Genomic DNA, 20,391 nt, shown 5'->3' with positions numbered 1-20,391 from the left:
ACTTGATAACAGTAATGACAAAATTTAAGATACAGAAATTAAATGCAGGAATTAAAGACACCGAAATTTTTATACTGGTTCGGTTCAGTCCCCTTAGGTTGCAAGGGAGTTCTATTTCAGTGAATGAGTTTCTCGAGTACACAGTGAATGGTGTGATCTACACCGATAGCTCAGGTCCTATATCATTCATTTCTTTTTTATACAATGCCTCACCAGTGTTGGTCTCTCTTTCTTCTCTAACTTGTTACATAACAGGTCTAGTAGAGCTATAATGTTTGTTTGTAGTAGAACAAAGAGAGGGTATTTGGTTCGATCAAAGTATATGTGCTAAGGTTACATATACAAGTTTAAATACTTTAAGATAGGCTTGATTTCTGGAGAGATTTGTCAACCCAAGAGATTTGATCCTTAGAAAGAAATTGATTCTTTCCAAGAATAAGGTTATTCAGCAACGACTTTGTCTTGACGAGAGGATTTAATGACTTCCCTTATACTTGAATTGAGAGTGCTGGATATCCTTCCTTGAATATTGATCCTTCCAGATTTAGTATACTTGATTGATTATCTTGCAAGATCTTCGATACTCTTGATTGATTTGATTCCTAGTCTAGCCTTAACTTATTCCGTTAGTATCAATGATTCCTTTAATCTTGCATGATTTCCTTGATTTTCTCTGATTGATTCTGTCAATCTTGTATGTTATTCATGAGTTCCTTGATCTTCTCTGATTGATTCCTTCAATCTTGAATGTTATCCATGAGTTCATATACAAAGAACAAATATATTATTTTCATCATTAAAATCAGATCTAACAGCTGGAAGTTCATACACAGGTGCTCCAATCTCCAGTATATTATGCTGGAACTTTCCACGTATTGGAGTTCCAGCATAATATACTGAAAGTTCATAGACAGGTGCACCGATCTCCAGTATTTTTATGGTGGATTTTTCGTGTTGCAACAAAATAACGGCTATTTTTCAATGACTTTGCAAACACTGGCTATTTTTGTATGACCAGTCCGAAAACTGACTAGCCCATAGTAATAATGTGGGCCATCCACTTTTTAGTCTTGTAATTAAAAAATATCCACTATTATGAAGTTACAAATTGGGTGAAATTCCATGAAAAAATTTGGAGTTTGACTATGGAATTTGAAACTCCTTGACTATTTTAAATTATAGGGGCTGGGAAGTGACTATTTATGAGTTGGAATTTTTACCTTCCTATACACTATTTGAAAATTTATTACCCTCCCTACTCAAGTTTCAATTTAATTCCATAGACATATACAGTTTACCAATTATATAAACTTTAGGAATTAAATGAGTATCCCTTTATATTAGGTATTGAATAACGAATCAATTGTTTCCCATTCTTATTCTCTCTCCCTTCTGCACTCTCTCTCTCTACGTCCCTCTCTGTCTCTTTATCTCCCATTCCAGTAATGTAGAGCAAAGGGAAAGAGAACAACAATTCCACGCTTATTGAAATTCCAGTAATGTAGAGCTTAAGGTGTTGCACAATTGGTGTTCAAATTGAAATTGTCAATCAATAAATTTTGAAGGTGTTTGACTCTCCACCATTGACAACCATTAAAAAGATTTGAAGCTTTGAATTCGAATTTGGATTTTCAAAAACCATTATTTGTTTGGATTGGGTGTTGTTGGAAATAATTGAAAATATTGTTTGGAGTTTATATCTCAATTTTGAGGGTGTTTGGTGAAGATTAGACTTGATTTTGGCTGAATTTCAGATTGAAACTCAAAGAAGAAGAAGAAGAAGAAGAAGAAGAAGAAGACATGACACACAATATACTTACGAAATTATAGTAAAGTTGTAGTATAATTGTATGTAAACTATATTATGTTGTAGTTATATTTTTTTTATTTGAATATTGTATGAAAGTTGAACAATTGTTGTATAATATATGAATCGTTGTATAAAATATGTATTTAAGTTATCAATACAATCTTTTTACATAATGTTATTGATATATATCAAAATTGTATTAAGAGAGTAAGTTTTGATTGGAATTTTAGAGAGGAAGAAGCACACACCATAGATAAAATATATATAAATCAGATCCAAAATATATACAAAGACATATTGTATAAAAATTGTATTTAAGTTATATGATATTGTAGTTGTATATAACTGGCTAGAAATAATGTATGAAAGTTGTAGATAAGTTGTATAATATATAATTAGTTATATGAAATTTATTTTTACTATATATAAATCAGATACAAAATATACAAATGACATATTGTTTAAAATTTATATAAAAATATCAAATATTAAATATTAAATGCAGAAAGTTCTACTACTACTTTTATTTATTAATTTTAAAACAAAGGAAGATAAATGAAAAGAAATGATCAAACAAATAGGGGCTACAAATCCAACATATATCTTATTATTGATTTTATTCGGTTGTTTTCTAGACAAGACTAACTAGTATGACCCCTACCCTTCGAATATCTTAAATTCTGACATCGTGCTTTAAAATTCTGGCAACAAACTTTAAAATTCTGGTATCAAGGCTATTTTTTCAAAAAATTTCTTAACGAGCTCAAAGTATAAATGGTGACACTAAATGATCCAATCTCTTTCGACTTTTTCCCCTCATTTTTACATACATTTCATCCACAACCAAATCACAATTGCAACGAAATGCGTTTTTTCATCGGACCTACTAATTTGTTTTTGTTTTACTTTTGTAGGTTTTCAGTTTTCACCGACAAAACGACATACACGTCCTCGTTTTGTTGTGATTTCTGTATTAAATTTTGGTTTGAGCAAATTTCGGGATGTTAATGTTAATTCAAATTATGAATTTTATATCTGTCCACTGGAGTAAAGTGAGAAAGAGAAGAAGCTTTTCTCCATAGATAGCTTCCAACAACTTCACTGGTATGTTGAATGCAGAATGCTTTTTTTAATTGGAGAGGAATGATGATTGAAGATGATTACATAGAGTCAGGACGCCACATCCAGTTTAGGTTCCTCCAATTTTAATTGATTACTATCTTTTAAGGCGGAAGAAAAAAAGGAAAGAGAAGAGGAGGAAAAAAAAGGAAAAGGGTGTAACTAAATCCCTTGATTGAAGGCACTAATAATGGATTGAGAGACTTTTAAGATGGAATGTATATATTTTGTAGATAAAACTTGTGTAGGTCGGGTAAATAACAAAATATGAATAATTTTGGTAATAAAGTTTCAAATAGTGTATTGGAACGAAAAATCCCTTATAAGTTTTATCGTGCTAAGATTGGGTTGGGTTGGGCCAGCCTGCTTTGGATATAAATAAAAATATAAGATTAAGGAGTGCCAAATTCGGTAAAAATTGTAGGGGACACCCTATTTGGTCGCTCCCATTTAATCTATATTCATTTTTTAAATTTTTTAACTTGTACCTACTTTTTAAACAACTTCAGTCCCCTTTCCCCTCCTCCTCCTCCTTCGTTTTCTTCTTCTTCTTCTTCTTCTTCTTCTTCTTCTTCCTCTTCTTCTTCTTCTTCTTCTTCTTTCTTCTGCTGCTGTTGGTGCTGCTATGAAACTTTAATTCAGGAGATGATTGTCATAAGTATGTTTATCAGATTATTTAAAAATAAATTATAAATAGCTTTCTAAAGTAAGTACGTACATGTATGTAAATGTAAGTCCATTTCTTTTTCTTCACATTCTATTATTTTTTTTGGATTTAGCTTTGTACATTATCAATGCATTTTAACCTGTTGTGCTAAATCGTTATCTAATTTTTTAAGTTACTAATTCTACTTATGATAAACTTATTATTTGTACAAAAAATCAATTACATGATAGCATAAACACATGCTGAAGTTCAGCAAATATAGAATAAAACTTGCTGAAGTTCAGCAAATAGAGAACAAAACTTCAACTACTAGAATGTTTAAGTTCACCAATTACAAAAAAAACTTCAGCAAATAGAGAACAAAACTTCAGCTACTATGCTGAAGTTCAGCAACTACAAACAAAAAGTTCAGCAAATAGAGAACAAAACTTTAGCTATTATGCTTAAGTTCAGCAATTACAAAAAAAAACTCCAGCAAATAGAGAACAAAACTTAGCTACTATGCTTAAGTTCAGCAATTACAAACAAAAACTTCAGCATACTTGGTTCAGCAATTTTTGCTATTTCAGGCCCGTCTACTAGAATGCTGAAGTTTTGCGTGATTGCCTTTGCTACTTTAGGCCCGTATGTTGAAGTTACGCGAAAAAATAGGTATGCTTGCAATTTTTTTTTTGCAAAGCGGGCACAAATTAAAACATGACCTAAAAAACAGGTATTGATGCAAATGCAAATTAATGTTGAATGAAAAGTGAAACAGAATTTATCCACTTAACTATCTAAAGATTACTTGAAGTTAAGGTTTGGTTAATACAAAGTTGCCAACTTCCATTTCCAGAACGGGTTGTGTCAAGCAACATAAAACGGTCTCTTAGAGAAAAGTAGTTTTGGGTATTACACCGCACGTCCCTTTTTCTGGATGTGCTGTACCTTAACTTGGTCAAACACTATAATTTCCAACTCAGCTTTTCGCTGTCCAAAGTTCCACGTCTTTCCCTGAAATGGTAAGCCTAATATTCAGTTTTTCTGTTAATCTTTGTTAGATTTGGAAAATCGAACTGAGAATTTATTTATCGCAGATGAGATCTGAAGTTTGGATGGCGGTCACAATATTGGTAGTGGCATGGAGCTTCAATGGGGCATTTGGGATTAGATTCGTAATTGAGAAAGAAGAATGCTTTTCACATAAGGTTGAAATGGGGGAGACGGTTCATTATTCCTTTGTTGTCATTAAGTCCGATGGCTCTTGGCATTACAGTGAAGAAGAGGGTGTTGATCTTGTGGTATGATTCACTTAACAGAGCTCTTTTTCCCCCATAAATTTATGGATTTTTAAACTATGTACATTCTTTTACTTATCAAAAAAGATAAATAAAGTTTATGCATTTCTCCTGATCCAAATCACCTTCATTGGGGCAGCAAACTAGTAGACCATCTTTCCTAAGGGTTTGAAGGGAAAAAAAAGCATCTGTAAATTCCTTATTAGTAATAGTTTATTAATTTCTGGTATTTTATTAAGATTAAACCTGGTAAAAAATGCATCTTACAATGGTCATTGTGATGCTGAACCTGTAGATAATGGAAGTGGACTTAGAACTTGGTGATGTTATTTGAATATTTTGTTGATTTTGGTTTCCTGAAGTGAATGTACAGAAACTAGAAAAGTTGTCTTTTTTATTTCTTTTCTAGAAAGCTAGCTGGCATCGACCTAAATAAAATAAAAATGTGCCTCAAGTAGAAAACAGTCCATCGAAAAACTGTTTTTGTATAATTTGGGGGGTGGGGGGGGGGGGGGGGTACTTGAATCCCATCCATGGGAATGAGAGTCTATGAGGGTGCATATTCATAGAAGTTTTGAGTTGCAGAGCTGTAAATTAAAGAGAATGGATTCTTATTGACAGAAAGAATACTCAGACTCTGGTTTTTCTTAATATTCGGTGTAGTTTGTTCCGCAATCGTTTCTTCATGCTTTCTTGATGATGATATCTTAAATAGTCAAGTCATACATTTTCTGCTTTTATCCATATTTAGCCAGTTATTTATAGTGGATTATTGTATTGATGTTGCTAAGATGGTGAGATTTTAGGTGAAGGGGCCTTCTGGAGAACAGATTCATGATCTTCGTGACAAAATAAGCGAGAAGTCCGAGTTTGTAGCTCATCATGAAGGAATTTACCGTTTCTGTTTCACTAACAAGTCGCCCTATCATGAAACCGTTGACTTTGATCTACACGCTGCTCACTTTGTATACCATGATGAGCATGCAAAAGATGGTGCGCGTGCTACTTTGCTTTATCTTGGTGTCGACTTCTTATACTTATATTTGATATTTTACTTGATTTGTTTGAGACTTGCAGAGCATTTCAAGCCTTTGTTTGTGCACATCGGAAAGCTAGAAGAAGCTTTATATAACATTCAGTTTGAGCAGCACTGGCTAGAGGCCCAGACAGACCGTCAGGCAATAGGTATTGATAATAGTAATGTTTACACTTTTTTCTTATATGAAGCAGCTTCAACTGCATCAGTACCAATTTGTGATAGAAATCGGTTACCTTTTCCCTTTAGCATGGCTTTAGAATGGGGTAATTTTTTCCTTTCAGTTTTCCTCCTTTGGGATGTCTATCTTGTTTTGAGAGTTTAGTATATCAAAATTAAACACTTGTCTTGGAAATCCATGATTCATGCCTGTCACCCACCTAGAATTAATTTGCAGTAAATGTACATCAGCTGAGCTACATAGGGTTGTTCACTTCTGCTCATCAACGTGGGCATCCACCAATAGTATGAATATCAAGTTGATGTAAAAGTTAAGCCTATTAACTCAATTCACTTTTGCAGTCGTTCTCTTGGGATTTACATTATATACCTGGAATTTAGTGGCTTAAATATTTAACTTTTACTGTGACATAGCGCCAGTTAGATTTTCATTGTGTTGTCTCAATGAGGCACAGTTCTACCACATGAGAATATTGTTCCTTTCCGTATACTGATTTCTCATTGGATTGACTCAATAAGACACAACAAGAGAATATTTTTTCTTCTTGTATATTATATACAACAACATTTGCCTTAATCCAAACAAACTGGGATCGGATATATGAATTCTCACCAACCACATCACTCCATTTGAATTATCTCATGTCAATATTATGCACATACAAATAAAAAGTACTTCATCCGTTTCAATTTATATGTCCTTATTTGTCCGTTCTAAAATAATGACACATTTTCATTTTTGGAAACGACTTTATTTTAAACTTTTCATTTTACCCATTTTACCTCAATAAGAAGTTTGTATAGCCACTCAAATTGAAAGCCACATAAAAGCTTTTACCTTTTAAGCTTTTACGACCACAAATTTCTAAAGTTCTATGTCATATAAATTGAAATGGAGGGAGTATTAGAAGTTCAGTGTATTTTCCAGGCGTACAAACCTCTAAAAGGTTAGACTATGGGTGTTTATCGGGCGGGCTGGGACGGGCTGAACGGGGAAAACCCCAGCCCGTTCGGTTAGCGGGCGGGTTGGTTAACGGGCTGGGATAATGGGTTCTTAGCGGGTTGGGAAAATCCGGGGTTTTTAGGGCCCATACGGGTTCGAGCTTAGCGGGTTCGGGGCGGCCGGGCTCCATTTTTTTTTTTTAAATTAAATTTTATTTTTCTTATTCAATGTTATTGATAGTTAAGTATTTGCAAACTTTTAAGGGTTAGAATTAAACTTTGAAGTTTAAAGTTTTAAATTTGAAATTTGTATTTTAAAATTATAAAATTGAAATTAGAAAGTAAGTGGCTACAAAAAATTATTTAACAAGAGTATAAAACCAATAGGCAATATAAAGAACAAACTTCGAAGGCTTTCATTTATATTTTTAATACTTCAAATTAATTTGCAAGTTCTTTTTTGATTTTTTTATTTTTAAACTTGCAAATTAAAAGTTTACAATAATTATAAAAAATAATAAATAGTATATCACATACTTTGCATCATTTTTGTAAGTTCTTCCATGTCAACATGAGGTTCTTGGTTTCCGACATTGGTTGAATTGGAACCATAAACCATTATATCTCCAATTTCTTGGTCCTCCTCTTCGTCTACCTCGTCACGCCCTTGATTTCGCCGTCCTGATCTTATCCAATCTCTGAAGCACACTAGAATTTCCAAAGCGTTGCTGCCCAATGAATGACGAGTATCTCCTAGCTGCTGCCTTGCTTGGCTAAATGCGCTCTCTGATGCGACTGTTGAAATCAGCACATTTAGCACGTCTCGAGCCATGGCCGAAAGAACAGGAAATTGATTTGAGTTGCTCCTCCACCAACCCAGCGGTAGAAAATCCTTTGTGAGGGGCTCTGGTGACTTTTGCAAGTAGAATTGTAGTTCATCAATATTCCTGCTACTAGTTTGTTAATGCTCTCCTAGTGTAGACCAAATCTGATAATCTTGAACACAATCATCATCATCCATAGTTGTTCCAGATGTTGAAGGATTAGTTGAAGGAATATTCACATCTACAACCGAAGAAGCATCAACAATGTTAGCATAATAATTATATAAAGTTTGTAAATGTGTGTGTAGCTCAGAAATACAAGTGTCAATATCAAGAGTTTCAGTTGGGCCAATATCCATATAAGTATATAAATCTCTAATTAATTGGCGACACTTTATCATTTTGACAGTAGGGTTTAAAATAGCACCAATTAGGTAAATATAGGGAATTGGGTAGAAATACTTTTTAAACTTATCTAGCATAGATTCAACAACAGTAGCATATCCTTCTTTCTGCTTCAAATTATGTAGTAAAAGAGAAATTTCATCAATATGAACTAAACCATTTGAAATGGTAGGATAATAAGCTCCAGAAAACTCAAGTGTAGCCACATAAAATTTTTTGTAAAAATTGTACAACATCATGAATGACTTCCCAAGTTCTAGATGTTAACAAGCGGTTAGGATCGGTGCAATGAGAATTAGCAACTTCAGTTATAGACATTCTATATTTGTAACAACATCTTAAGAACAAATAAGTATAATTCCACCTAGTAACTATTTCTTCAGGCATGAGTCTTGGTTTTAGTCCATAGTGTACACATTTTTTCTTAAATGCATTTAATCTAGCACTTCTATTATTTCCTTGAATTACACCGACAACTCTCCTAACTAAAGTAATTTCATTTCTAAATAATTCAAGGCCACTCTTCACAATCAAGTTATAAATATGACATGCACATCTAACATGAAATATTTCAGGAAGTGATGGGTGTAGATGCAATTTTAATATTGTAATAGCAGCATTGTTGTTAGAAGCATTATCAAATGACATACACAAAACTTTTTCTACAAGATTATAAAATATAGCTACTTCATGTATAGTATTACTTATAAATGCATCAGTATGACTTTGATCTTCATCATATTTAAAAGCAATAATACATTTTTGCATACAAAATTATCATTTATCCAATGGCATGTAACAGTAAAATAATCATTTCCACTCTCAGTACGACCAATATCAGAAGTAAGAGAAACTTTACAAGGAAGACTTGCGAACAAATAACGTATATATGTCTGATATTGTCCAAAAAGCCTAAAGATATCAGCTCTACAAGTACTTCTAGGAATACCTTTAAACATAGGGTTATAAATTCTTTGAATATAAGTAACAAGATACGGTGAAGAAGCAAAACTAAAAGGTAAACAACCTAAAACAATCATTTTAGCTAATTCTTCCCGATCTTTCTTAATATCGTATTTCCCAAATAACCCCCCAGTACTCGGGTTAAGTCTTTGTTGCACAGATGACTCATCTACTCCCCAATCAAGGGGGTGTTTCTCTTCCATATGCCTACGAAGTTGACCCGTTCCCCCTCCTTTACCGGGCTTATGTTTATAATGTTCGCCACAAATTTTACATTTTACATAATTTTTTTGATCTTCTAGTCTTTCAAAAAACATCCAACACTTACTTTTTAATCGTCGATTCTTCTTAATAGGGAGAGGATAGTGTTAAAAATAGCGTGAAGCGAGGAAAAGCGACAACTCCCATTTCACGAAAAGCGAGAAGCGAGAAGCGAAGCGCCCGCTTTTTTGAAGTGAAGCGGAATTTTAAAAAAAAAATTAAAATAAATACGGCATAGACAACACATGTAATTGTAAGCAAATGTTCAATACTTGAATTAAAAAACTAAAGAGTAGCATCAATTAAAGCACAAAATGAGCATCCTATTCAGATTGTCAAGAGTAGCATCAATTAAAGCACCAAATGAGCATCCTATTCTTCTACAAGATTGTCAAATTCTTGTATTCCACTATCATTATTATATTGCTCGTCATCTTCTTCAACTTCATCTTCTTCATCAACTAGGGACAAAGTAGCTGCCTGTTTTCCCTTCCTCTGTGAACTTGAAGTTGAGGTACTCCCCCTCAAACCATAAATCCTCTCCCCAATTCCACGCGCCTCTGCAACATCACCCCAAGTGATATCAGAAGTATCCTCAAATACTTCTTCATCTGCATGATCTTCCGGGACTCCAGTTAGCCATTCATTAGCATCATCGATGTTGTCCAAACTAATTGGATCAATTACATTGCGAGCGTTGTAACGACGCCTCAATGTTCTATTGTACTTAATGAAGACTAGATCATTGAGACGCTTCAAGGTTAGTTTGTTCCTCTTTTTGGTATGAATCTGCAAATAATAAGTAATTAGTAAGATTAGGACAATTGAGATATAATTTAATTATCTCAATATACTAAATCTTTCTTATTAGTTCTTACATGCTCAAACACGCTCCAATTCCTTTCACACCCGGATGAGCTACATGTTAGACTTAGAACCTTGATGGCAAACTTTTGTAAATCTGGAGTGGAATGACCATATTGCTTCCACCATTCAACTGTAAAAGTAGAACAAATTTTCAAAACATAATATTAATAAAGAAATAACTTATTAACTATAAAACAACATATAAGCACTCGCTCACCTGGTGACTTCGTCTTTCTTTGTTTAATGGCCATGTTTTTTCCAAAAAGGTTTTCAGCATTCCTATAAATACTAAATTGCTCTGTGATTTTATCTTGCACGGATCTTCAGGTATCAACTTCTCAATGCATTCATAGTATCCATTCCACAAAGGTTCATCCCCTAGAATCCTCTCTTCATTGTCATAAAACAGTTTCGGGTTCAAAACAAGTCTAGCTGCATGCAAAGAGCTATGAAGCTTACTATCCCACCTTTTATCTATGATCTCAAAGACTCTTTTGTATTTTCTTTGATCACTAAAAGAGGCTTGAATAGCCTCCTTTGCCCTATCAATTGCTTCGTACAAGTAGCCCATTGGTGGCCTTTGCTCCCCATCCACCAAACGAAGCACTTTAACTAAAGGACCACCAATCTTCAATGCATGAGCCACATTGTTCCTGAATGAAGGAGAAAGTATAATATCTACAGATTCTCTCCCTCGAGCTTCCCTTCCATAGGCACTGCTAGTGTACTCATCTGAAACAAATAACTTCTTCAAATTACTTTTTTGCTCATACATCCTAGCCAAAGTCAAGAATGCAGTAACAAATCTTGTCTTTGCAGGTTTCACCAAGCTTCTTTGTTTAGTGAATCTCTTCATCATGTTCAATAACAAAGGCTTTTGAACAATATAGGAATGCACTCTAATTGCCTGATTAAAGACAGTACTGAAGGGTCTTTCCTTGAAAATATCACCGAAGATCAAATTAACAGAATGTGCTGCACACGGAGTCCAATAGATATGCGGGTAGCAAGCAGACATCATATCACCAGCTTTAACATTTTCACTGGCGTTGTCCGTGACAACTTGAACAACATTTTCTGCTCCAATAGAGTCTATTGTACTCTTGAACAAGGAGTATATTTTGGTTGAATCAGTCGAAGAGTCGCTTGCATCAATGGACTCAAGAAACAGCCTTCCCTTAGGAGAATTCACCAAGATATTAATGATCATTTTTCCCTTTCTCGCTGTCCACTTATCCATCATAATGGAACAACCGAACTTGTTCCATTCTACTTTGTGCTCCTCCACGATTTTGTTCACCTCTGCCACCTCCTTTTTTAGATATGGCCTACTAACTTCATAATAAGTTGGAGGCTTCATTCCTGGGCCATATTGGCCTACGGCCTCAATAAAAGCAGCAAAAGTGTCAGTATAATTAACACAATTAAAAGGAAGACCTGCATCATACATCCACCGCGCAAAAAAGGTAACTGCACGGTCCCTCAAAATCGCTTTGGCATCAACTTGAGGATTACCACTTTTTCCTCCCTTATCTCCAGATTTTTGCGGGAAGTAACAATCCATAGGACCTTTGGTCTTGCCAGTAGATCCACAACTAGAAGACATTGGTGGAAGCATCCTTCCCCGTTTTTGTGATTTTGGTGGAAGCGACGAAGCATCCTCACCTTCTTCTGTTTCATCATCATCATCATCAAGATTATAAAGTTCTTGTTCATGCATCATTTGAGTCTTTAACTCTTTCTTTTTTTGAAGGTATGCTTTCAATTCTTCCTTCACATACCCCGGAACTTTAGGACAAGATGCGACATTTGGATCACCACCGATTAGATGCGCTTTTTGACGATAGATTCCTCCATATCACAAAAAGACATCTAATGGCCATCTTGTTGGTCTCGCTAACTCTTGCCGAGTAAGCCAAAGCCGGGTCTTTCCTATCTTCTTTTGGCGCCATTAAAATATCAACTACATAACACATAAGAAAGGCAATAAGAACTAAGAATAAGAAATATATAATTTGGCAGAAATTGGGCAGAATTTTTCTGAAAAAAATTCGCCAGCATTTCGGCGCTTTTTGGACGTTTAGAAAGAAAAAGAAAAAGAAGAGAAAGAAGAAGAAGAATGAAAATAAAAACATACCTGTTGAAACTTGAAAGCTGTTGTTGACTTGTGGTAATGTTGAAAAAGAAGAAGAACCCTAGTTTGCTTGAACAAATCGTTGCTTCATGTGAGGAAGAAATCGCTGGTTTATCACCCTAGGTTGCTGCTGAAGAATGACTAAAATAGAAGACTCACTCGATTTGGGTTTTTTAATCTAAAAGGACTCGTTTGGGCTTTTATTTCCAGAAGCGCTTGCTTCTTCCGCTTCCTACCACTTCACCGCTTCTCGCTTTTTTGGCAGAAGCAGTCGCTTTTTACCACCTGAGCCGCTTTTAGTTAGGGTAGCGACCTACCCGGCGCTCCGCTTCGCTTCTCACTTAAAGCGAGGAAGTGGTCGCTATTTTGAACACTGGGAGAGGAGGCCTACTTGTTGCACCCCTAATATTTTGAGTTTGACTAGCATTACCAGGTGTAGGTGGTGGTGTTTCAAGATTATCGGGTGATTGAATATCATCTAACAAAGCATCTAAATCATCATTTACACCATAATTTTCTTGCATTCGCTCATAATCTACATTTAAATTTTCAGGTGAACTTTCAGAAATATGTGAAGCTACTAGAAGAACCAACACCACCTCTTGTTCTTTTTGAAGTATTCTTACTACCACCTCTACTAGTGCACGCTTTTTTGGCCGCTCTAAGTAAATCCATTATATAAATTAAACTATTAAAGTAAGAAATTAAATTAAGAAATTAAATTAAGAAACTAAATTAATAATTAATAATTAATAATTCTAAATAATAAAATAAGGGTACACCAAATAAGAGAAAGAGATGGAACGAGTGTACCGGGATTCCTTATGCCGCACTAATTTTGAATTTTTGATATCAAAATTCAAACTTCAATTGATAGACCGAAACTTGATAGTTGATAATACTTGAATACTTGATACCACACTTCACTTGAATAATTGATATTTGATAATAATAATTTTGTAATGGCTAAACTAAATAATTGATGAAACTTGAAATAATAAATAATTGAGAATTTGAGATTTGAGAATTTAAGAACTATAATATCAAGAGAGAATTGAGACTTGAGAGAGAATTAGAGTAGTAAGAGAGTGAATTGTGAGAAAAAATGAAGAAGAAGGGGGGCTATTTATAGATTTTAAAAGGTTAAAAAAGTAATTTTGCAATTATTAGAGGTGTGTGTGTGGGGGGGGGGGGGAGGCGGGGGCGAAATTGGTCATTTTTGCAAAATCTGGCCGTTCCCCAACGGTCATTTCTCAATTTAACCGTTGGGAACGGTCCAATTAAATTAAAAAAAAATCCAACGGTAACCGGGCTGCTAACGGGCTGCAGCCCGTGTTCAACCCGTTAAGAAATATTGGGTTACGCGGGTTAGGTGCACCGTTAAGCTAAACGTGAACGTCCACAACCTACCCCCCTAAACAACCTGTCCCAACCCGTCCAATAGTGAACAGTAGGGGGTTGACCCGGGTTGAAGCGGGCTGAAAACGGGTCAGCCCGGCCCGATTAACAGGCTTAGGTTAGACTAAAGCATAAAAACTATAGTAAAAGTGCTATCACTAAAACATATTTCGTATTAATATGTATCCGCCTATATAGATATTTTTCTTTCATTGTGTCCTATCTTTTGCTTAGTCTGCATGAATCTCTAGAAATTGTATCTCCTCCGAGATAACTTCCTTCCATGTAATTTTAAGTCTACCTCATTCTCTTTTAATACCTTCACTCACCATGGTGACACACTTATGGACTGGTGCATCTGAAGGTCGACTTGGGACATGATCAAACCATCTCAAGTAGCACTCCCTCACTTTATCCTTGATGTGTGCTACTTGAACTTGCGAATGTGATCATTTCTAATTTTATCTAATCTTGTATGACCAGGCATCCATCTTAGAATCCGCCGGTATACTGTATATGTTTTTACTTTTTGCATCTCAAATTTAACCCCCAGATTAGCTGCAGTCATGAAAGTGTGCATAGTCCATGACATGGTCTCACAGATTTAATTCCTACTAATGCAGTGAATGAAGGAATGAGCAAAAGAGCCGTCTACAAAGCTCTGTTCGAGTCTTCAGCTCTTATTTGTGTTAGTTTTCTCCAAGTATTCCTCCTCAAGAATTTGTTTGAAAGAAAGCTGGGGCAGTCCAGAGTTTAGCTTTTGGCACAGGAATGATGATATGCTTCTGCCAAACCTTGTAAACTTTAGAAGTATTAACTTTTTGTGCCTTTTTCTGAAGGCAGATCCCACAGAAACTAGAATCACAGATGTTTTATTCATAAATTATGTTATTTCAGTACATTCTTTCAGGATTTAGTGAGGTTTTCCTAATCTCTTTGCTTGCAATTCCTTTAAAGGCCATGACATGGTCGATTGCTGAATTTGATAAATCAAATTTTGTAATCAGCAATCATATATTTGCAGTGGCAATTTCCCATCAAGTAAATAGAATGTTGTTTCAAATTCTCTAAGGGAACTAATTGGCAGTAGTTCTGTAAATTCTGCATTTTGTTTTCCTTATTCTTGCACTTGATTATTTATATTCTTTCTTATTTTTTTTGTTGATATTCGAGAAATTCCCTAGCTGGCGCCTGGTTCAAAATTCGATAGATAACATACTCAACCCCCTCTATCCTTCCACTTAAATACTAGGCTTTTAGCATGTGTAGGCTGCATCTGACTATACGAAGAAATCAGTGGCTGGAGAAGTTATCTTGCATGAAGTCCTGGAGTAGTGCCATAACAACATGCGTACGGTTTCTAATCTTACTCCAAACCTACAGATCCTTAGGTTGTTAAATGTTTTCTATAAGCCTGTTATTTGGTAGTTTAACAGATGTCGACAATTATATAGCTGCCAGATACACCAATTTTACACATACAACTCCAAATGGCTGCATAATGCAAGTTGGTCGTGAATACGCAATAAGTTGGTAAGCTTGGCACCAGAAAAACCTATGCAAACAAGATATGATTGTGATGAAATTATCAGAATAATAATAGTTGAGATGTGCTAACCACACGTATATGAAAGCAATCGAAAACTTGTCTGCTAAATGTAAAATACAAATACATCACATAGGTACATCAAACATGTCGTTTTTCATATTCTCCCCACTATCACAAGTTTACAAGACAAAAAGTGACTTGAGCAATTCCTCTGTCTCCAGCGCCAACACAAAGGGAGTTCTGGAGTTTGTTATGAATATGAATTCAATATTCGACGCGGGCAGATAGATAACCTTGTCAGGATTCTGCATGGGGGCTTTGCATGCAGCAAAACCATTTTTTCTGCAAAATAAAAATTAAAGTGAAATTCTGAAAGATAACAGGAATGTTTCAGAGGTTCACCAGAGAAATGTTAGTGTCAGTTCAAACATCACAGCCCAGTTGTTGGGTAAGTCAATCTAACATTAAGATCCAGTCATAACTAGCCACAAAGATAAATTTCAAAGAGAGAACAAACAAAAATAACAACAGCAACAATAAATTGGCCCCGATATTCCAAGACTAAGTTTGAGAACAGGTAACCAAGTCTTCCCAACTTTCGCCACCATGCAGCATGTCAGGAGAAAGATACGACGGAAAATAAAAAGGTAGTATATTCTAAAATAAAATTGTGTCTACCTTTCTCCTTTTTTCCAATACCTTCAACAGAATAGGGGATTTGCACAATTTGTAGTCATGTTTTTGTCGCACTGGCTCAAGCATTTATAAAATCTTTGATTACTTACAATAACAACAACAACAACAAACCCAGTGAAATCCCACATGCCATAAGTGGAGTCTGGAAGGGTAGTGTGTAAGCAGATCTTACCCCTACCTTGTGCAGGTAGAGAGGAAAATCTTTGATTACTTATCAAAAAAGAAATTATCAAAGTCGAAAAGAACCGAACATGTTGGGATTAAAGGGGTAATATCACTTCCTCCCCCCCCCCAAAAAAAAAAAAACCACCCAAATGGAAGTTACTACCGGGTGGAATTCTTCAAATTCTCTAGTTATTTGTCCCAAGTACAAGCTAAAACACCAAACTTACCTGACAATTAACTCCAACCTTAAACTAGAAAGTTCCATTCAAGAGAAGTCAAAACAAAAGGAGTAAAAAGACCCGTTTTCAGCACCAGGGTATAAGATCCCATGTACAGTCCTTCACTTGTTATAGATGCTCACATCCAGAAAAACCCATGGCCAACTTAGAAACAAAGTTTTTCTAATTAATTTTCTATTCAACTTAGTTAGACGAAAGTATGCAATAAGTAAATTACGAATTTTATGCTTCGGCTAACAGGACAAATTTTTATTCTCTCCCCACTTACAAAAATTTAAGGAGCCAACACAGTGGTGTTTATGAAGACTATTTTATTAGGAGCAAGAGTTTTACCTATGAGCAGAGACGGGAAACAGGCGCCATAAAATTGTATATAGCTTTAAATATCATAAATAAAGTTTTCAAATATATTAAAATATGAAATATTTCATAAGAAATCATAAGAAATATTTACAAAAATGGATTAATCTATTTAGGAATATTTTATATCACCAATTATTATTTATAGAACATTTTACATAAACTAAAGTTAAACACATAAGAGAAAATGTTCTGTGGCCCATTATCCGAGTTTCGAAGCTAGAAAACAACGATTTCTCAGTTAACAAAATAACATGCCATGGGGCGTTCATGCAAACTAGTGAATTTCTTGCTGGAGAAGTTCACTACCTAAACCTAGAACGATTTCCGAGTCGAGTCCCTACATTGGCTTAAGCTTATTTTATCGTTGATCGTCCCGGTTTAGACTTTAGACCCTCAACTCCATTGAGGTTTTTATAAATTTGACTAGGCGCTTTGTATGAAGGTTAGCCAGCTTTGATGGATTATGCTTGGGCAACAATGCAGTTCCTCCACCCTATATGAAGTATGCGACTATCCTATTGACCCTATACATACACTCAAAATATTTTGGATCATTTATATGAAGTTTAATCTCTCAATTTTCTCCTAATTCAGCTCATTCGCGATCAAACTCTTTCATTGATCTTTCAAGTAATATTGACTACTTGATTACAATGTAATTGACAATTTATTTTGAAAAATGTTTCATGAAGAACACTCCAAATCAGGACCATAGTATCATAGCCAGATGCTACTAAAGATAGCCTAAAAGCGGCTTAAGCTTGGACATTGGATAACACTCCGGCCATTCTTTCTTCTCCTTTATTCTTTATTTTTTCTTCGGTTGGGGTGGGGAGGGGTGGGGGATGATGGAGCGGCTATGATATTTCACCTCTTTGATAATAAAAATCTTATGTTTTATACGCAAAAACTCTTTATATGAAGATGTATGCTATAACAGCCAAATTATCTCAGTTTTAATTGTGTGAAGATATTTGGTTAGGAATACATAAAATAAAATAAGAGAGAGGAGGAAAAAGAAGATCATAGTGGTAAAAACGTTCACATTGAGTTATAAGATCAACTTACAGCTTGAGGTTTGAACGGGTCTGCAGCTTGCTTTGTATTGGAATCAGCCTTTGAAGGTGATTCTGGATTGCCACCTGTTTTTTTCTCATTTCGGGCCTTGTTGAAGATCACCGTGAATCCCTCTGCTGAAGCTGGGTCATTGACATCCCACTCACCAAACTTAGGCAATGGTTGACCCTTCTCCTGCTGATGGTTAGACATAAAAAGTGAAACAAGAAAACACAAAATAATTGGACAAGCATGAGAATACTCCCTGATATATTGATATATGTATATTGTTAAGCATGCGCATTGGAGTTCCTGAAGTAAGATTATTCGGAATTTTTTTTGATCCTTCTTATTTACTTCTTTAAAACCTTATTTGATGGAAAGCACGTGATCTTATGCGCTTAAAAGGAGCTAGTTCCCTAAAAATTTCATTCTACAAGTTCAACTAAGTAATCTAAGCATGGTCAAATTCTCCATGTCTTCCTACAAATCCCATTATGCAACCAAACAAAAAGACACCACTAGATTTCCCATTCTATTTTCTTGCATGAACTGCAGTTCATATCAAAGCTGATCCAGAACATCTGAGTTGCATAAATCGAGGTACGTGATAAAAGGATTATTCTTTGATATACGATAAGGATCTGATCATGGGGCTCGCTCAGTGATTGGAACAATATACATTTGTGAAATCCCAAGTAACAGGTTTAGATCTTTAGGGGCCAATCAGTAGCTAAAGTCACTCTCTCATAATCCATTGTCTCTTCTCAAATTTTCCTTCACCTACCGCCTCCCCGCATTTATTTCACATAAATAGATGAAGGGTAACAGCCAAATATTTGGAAACTGGCATCATAGTCATCCTCTGTTAAGAAGTTCTTAAACCACTATGACCTCAATCTCTGTAAAAGGGCCTTGATACCTTCAACGAGTTCTAAGCCTGAAACGCCATAATATTCATATGATCCATAAACTTCTTAGACATCTCAAATTAACTCCAACTGGGGAGACATATATTTTACCATCAAGAAATGCATCGGCATAGAGGATTTATGCACTAAATATAAGAAGCATGTCGTAGAACTTATTGCATTAACTAGGAGTTAGAAATCTACACACGGCACTACCAGTGCTAAATTATGCAAGCCAAACAACAAAGAGTTACCAAGTCGAATTAATCAATAGAATCTCCATATTAATCGCAAAAGACCGTACAGTTATAAGGACACATCACAGTTCACCTACCAAATGCATCCATAAAAATCCTACATCGAATTCCCTTTTCTGCTCTCAGCAATAGAACACATCAATTCCAACTTCATATGCAATTAAACATAGTGGACTAAGTGTATACTTTACCAAATTTCGGCGACCCAACAAGGAAAAACATGGAGTGGCACAATCTATAGAATATAACTTACGAGGTTAATCAGACCATACTACCAACTCTACCAACTCTTCATTTGAAAATAGATTAAGTGAAAAGAAAAATAATTATCAAATGATGAATTTTATAAAGAGACTAACGGAGGCCTCTAGTAACAACTTTTCTTTTTAATGACAGTGGCGTCTAAGCATCTAGTGTGCATCTCGACTATTCCACCAAGTACCTGGTATCTCACACCAGCATTGGTAGTAACAATTATGATATCAATTAAAGTTCACCCTAATAAACACTGGTAAAGTACCTCAGGAGCAGTCAAAATACAACAACAAAATACTTTTTTTTTTTGACGATCTAATTCAAAGTAAATTTCATAAGAACAAAGCGATCAATCAAAATTCAGAAACTGAAAAAACATATAACATGAGAGAGCTAATTAACTCATGAGGTAATTCGGAAAAGGTAAATAAAATCGAGTAACCAAAAACAAAAAAAGAAATATTATATGGACAAAAACCCAAATTTAAGGCTGGATTGTACACATACCGACATGAATCCGGGAATAAGTCACAAGTGTTCTTCAGAGAATATGACTGGTGCTGTACAGCAAGAGAGAGAAAGTTAAGAGGAGAGAGAATTTATGAGAAAGAGTATATAATAGTATGTGTGTGTGTATAGGTGGATGAGGTGTATACTGGAAATGGAATATGAAAAAAATGGTAAAATGAGAAATATAGAGAGATAGAGAGTGGTGGGTTTAGGTGGGCTCCAGGGATGCATTTTGTGGGACCCCACACCACACCATGTGAACCCCACACAACTACTCTTTTACGCTCGTTGGCTCATGGCTGGCTGATTCTGATTGAGTGATTAAGCAAAGAACGATTAGTCCAAAGGCTCTAAGCCTAATATGCGTATTTGATGTCAGACTTACAAACTTGATCATACACACAATTTCACTTGTAGTGGTAAATGTTGGTGATAGCCGATTCCAACTTATTTTGTTACTGAAGTATAATTGCTAATTTGGGTCCTTAAAATATATATAGCATAAAG

The 20,391-nt window shown here is 35.1% G+C and overlaps 3 protein-coding genes across 5 annotated transcripts; 1 reads left to right on the top strand and 2 right to left on the bottom strand.

Moving 5' to 3' along the window:
- Positions 1–4,399: 4,399 nt before the first annotated feature.
- Positions 4,400–14,950, top strand: LOC107776105 (transmembrane emp24 domain-containing protein p24beta2). The gene is made up of 5 exons (XM_016595928.2): positions 4,400–4,597; positions 4,673–4,876; positions 5,680–5,866; positions 5,951–6,058; positions 14,507–14,950. The coding sequence occupies exons 1-5, from the start codon at positions 4,595–4,597 to the stop codon at positions 14,638–14,640; spliced, it is 636 nt and encodes a 211-aa protein (XP_016451414.1). The 5' UTR covers positions 4,400–4,594; the 3' UTR covers positions 14,641–14,950.
- Positions 7,542–13,636, bottom strand: LOC107776104 (uncharacterized). 2 transcript variants are annotated; one of them, XR_012694307.1, is made up of 3 exons: positions 10,569–13,636; positions 10,363–10,481; positions 7,543–10,273 (listed from the first exon to the last, which is right to left on the bottom strand). XR_012694307.1 is itself a non-coding variant. In XM_075219824.1 (2 exons), exons 1-2 carry the CDS (start codon positions 12,072–12,074, stop codon positions 10,416–10,418), a joined length of 1,572 nt encoding a protein of 523 aa, XP_075075925.1. In that variant the 5' UTR covers positions 12,075–13,636; the 3' UTR covers positions 7,542–10,415. The 2 variants fall into 2 exon arrangements, 1 of the variants encoding a protein (XP_075075925.1); XM_075219824.1 differs by having other exon boundaries at positions 7,542–10,481.
- A 561-nt stretch (positions 14,951–15,511) lies between the features above and the next one.
- Positions 15,512–20,038, bottom strand: LOC107776106 (protein NOI4). Of its 2 annotated transcripts, none has more exons than XM_016595930.2 (3): positions 19,882–20,038; positions 17,964–18,146; positions 15,512–15,774 (listed from the first exon to the last, which is right to left on the bottom strand). In XM_016595930.2, the coding sequence occupies exons 1-3, from the start codon at positions 19,885–19,887 to the stop codon at positions 15,730–15,732; spliced, it is 234 nt and encodes a 77-aa protein (XP_016451416.1). In that variant the 5' UTR covers positions 19,888–20,038; the 3' UTR covers positions 15,512–15,729. The 2 variants fall into 2 exon arrangements, with proteins under 2 accessions (XP_016451416.1, XP_016451415.1); XM_016595929.2 differs by having other exon boundaries at positions 17,964–18,149; positions 19,882–20,022.
- Positions 20,039–20,391: the final 353 nt, after the last annotated feature.

This window comes from Nicotiana tabacum, chromosome 8 (genome assembly GCF_000715075.1).
Source record: "Nicotiana tabacum cultivar K326 chromosome 8, ASM71507v2, whole genome shotgun sequence".
Taxonomy (NCBI): domain Eukaryota; kingdom Viridiplantae; phylum Streptophyta; class Magnoliopsida; order Solanales; family Solanaceae; genus Nicotiana; species Nicotiana tabacum.
This window is presented reverse-complemented; position numbering and strand designations above follow the sequence as displayed.

Bases quoted from the DNA above. Each gene is read 5' to 3' on its own strand.
- LOC107776105 (XM_016595928.2), top strand. The intron at 4,877-5,679 runs GTATGATTCACT...GTGAGATTTTAG, and splicing joins AAGAGGGTGTTGATCTTGTG to GTGAAGGGGCCTTCTGGAGA. The intron at 5,867-5,950 runs GTGCGCGTGCTA...TGAGACTTGCAG, and splicing joins TGATGAGCATGCAAAAGATG to AGCATTTCAAGCCTTTGTTT.
- LOC107776104 (XM_075219824.1), bottom strand. From the start codon at position 12,074: ATGATGCATGAACAAGAACTTTATAATCTTGATGATGATGATGATGAA. The intron at 10,482-10,568 runs GTGAGCGAGTGC...CTACTTTTACAG, and splicing joins AAGAAAGACGAAGTCACCAG to TTGAATGGTGGAAGCAATAT.
- LOC107776106 (XM_016595929.2), bottom strand. The intron at 15,775-17,963 runs GTAAGTTGATCT...TTTATTTTGCAG, and splicing joins ACCCGTTCAAACCTCAAGCT to AAAAAATGGTTTTGCTGCAT.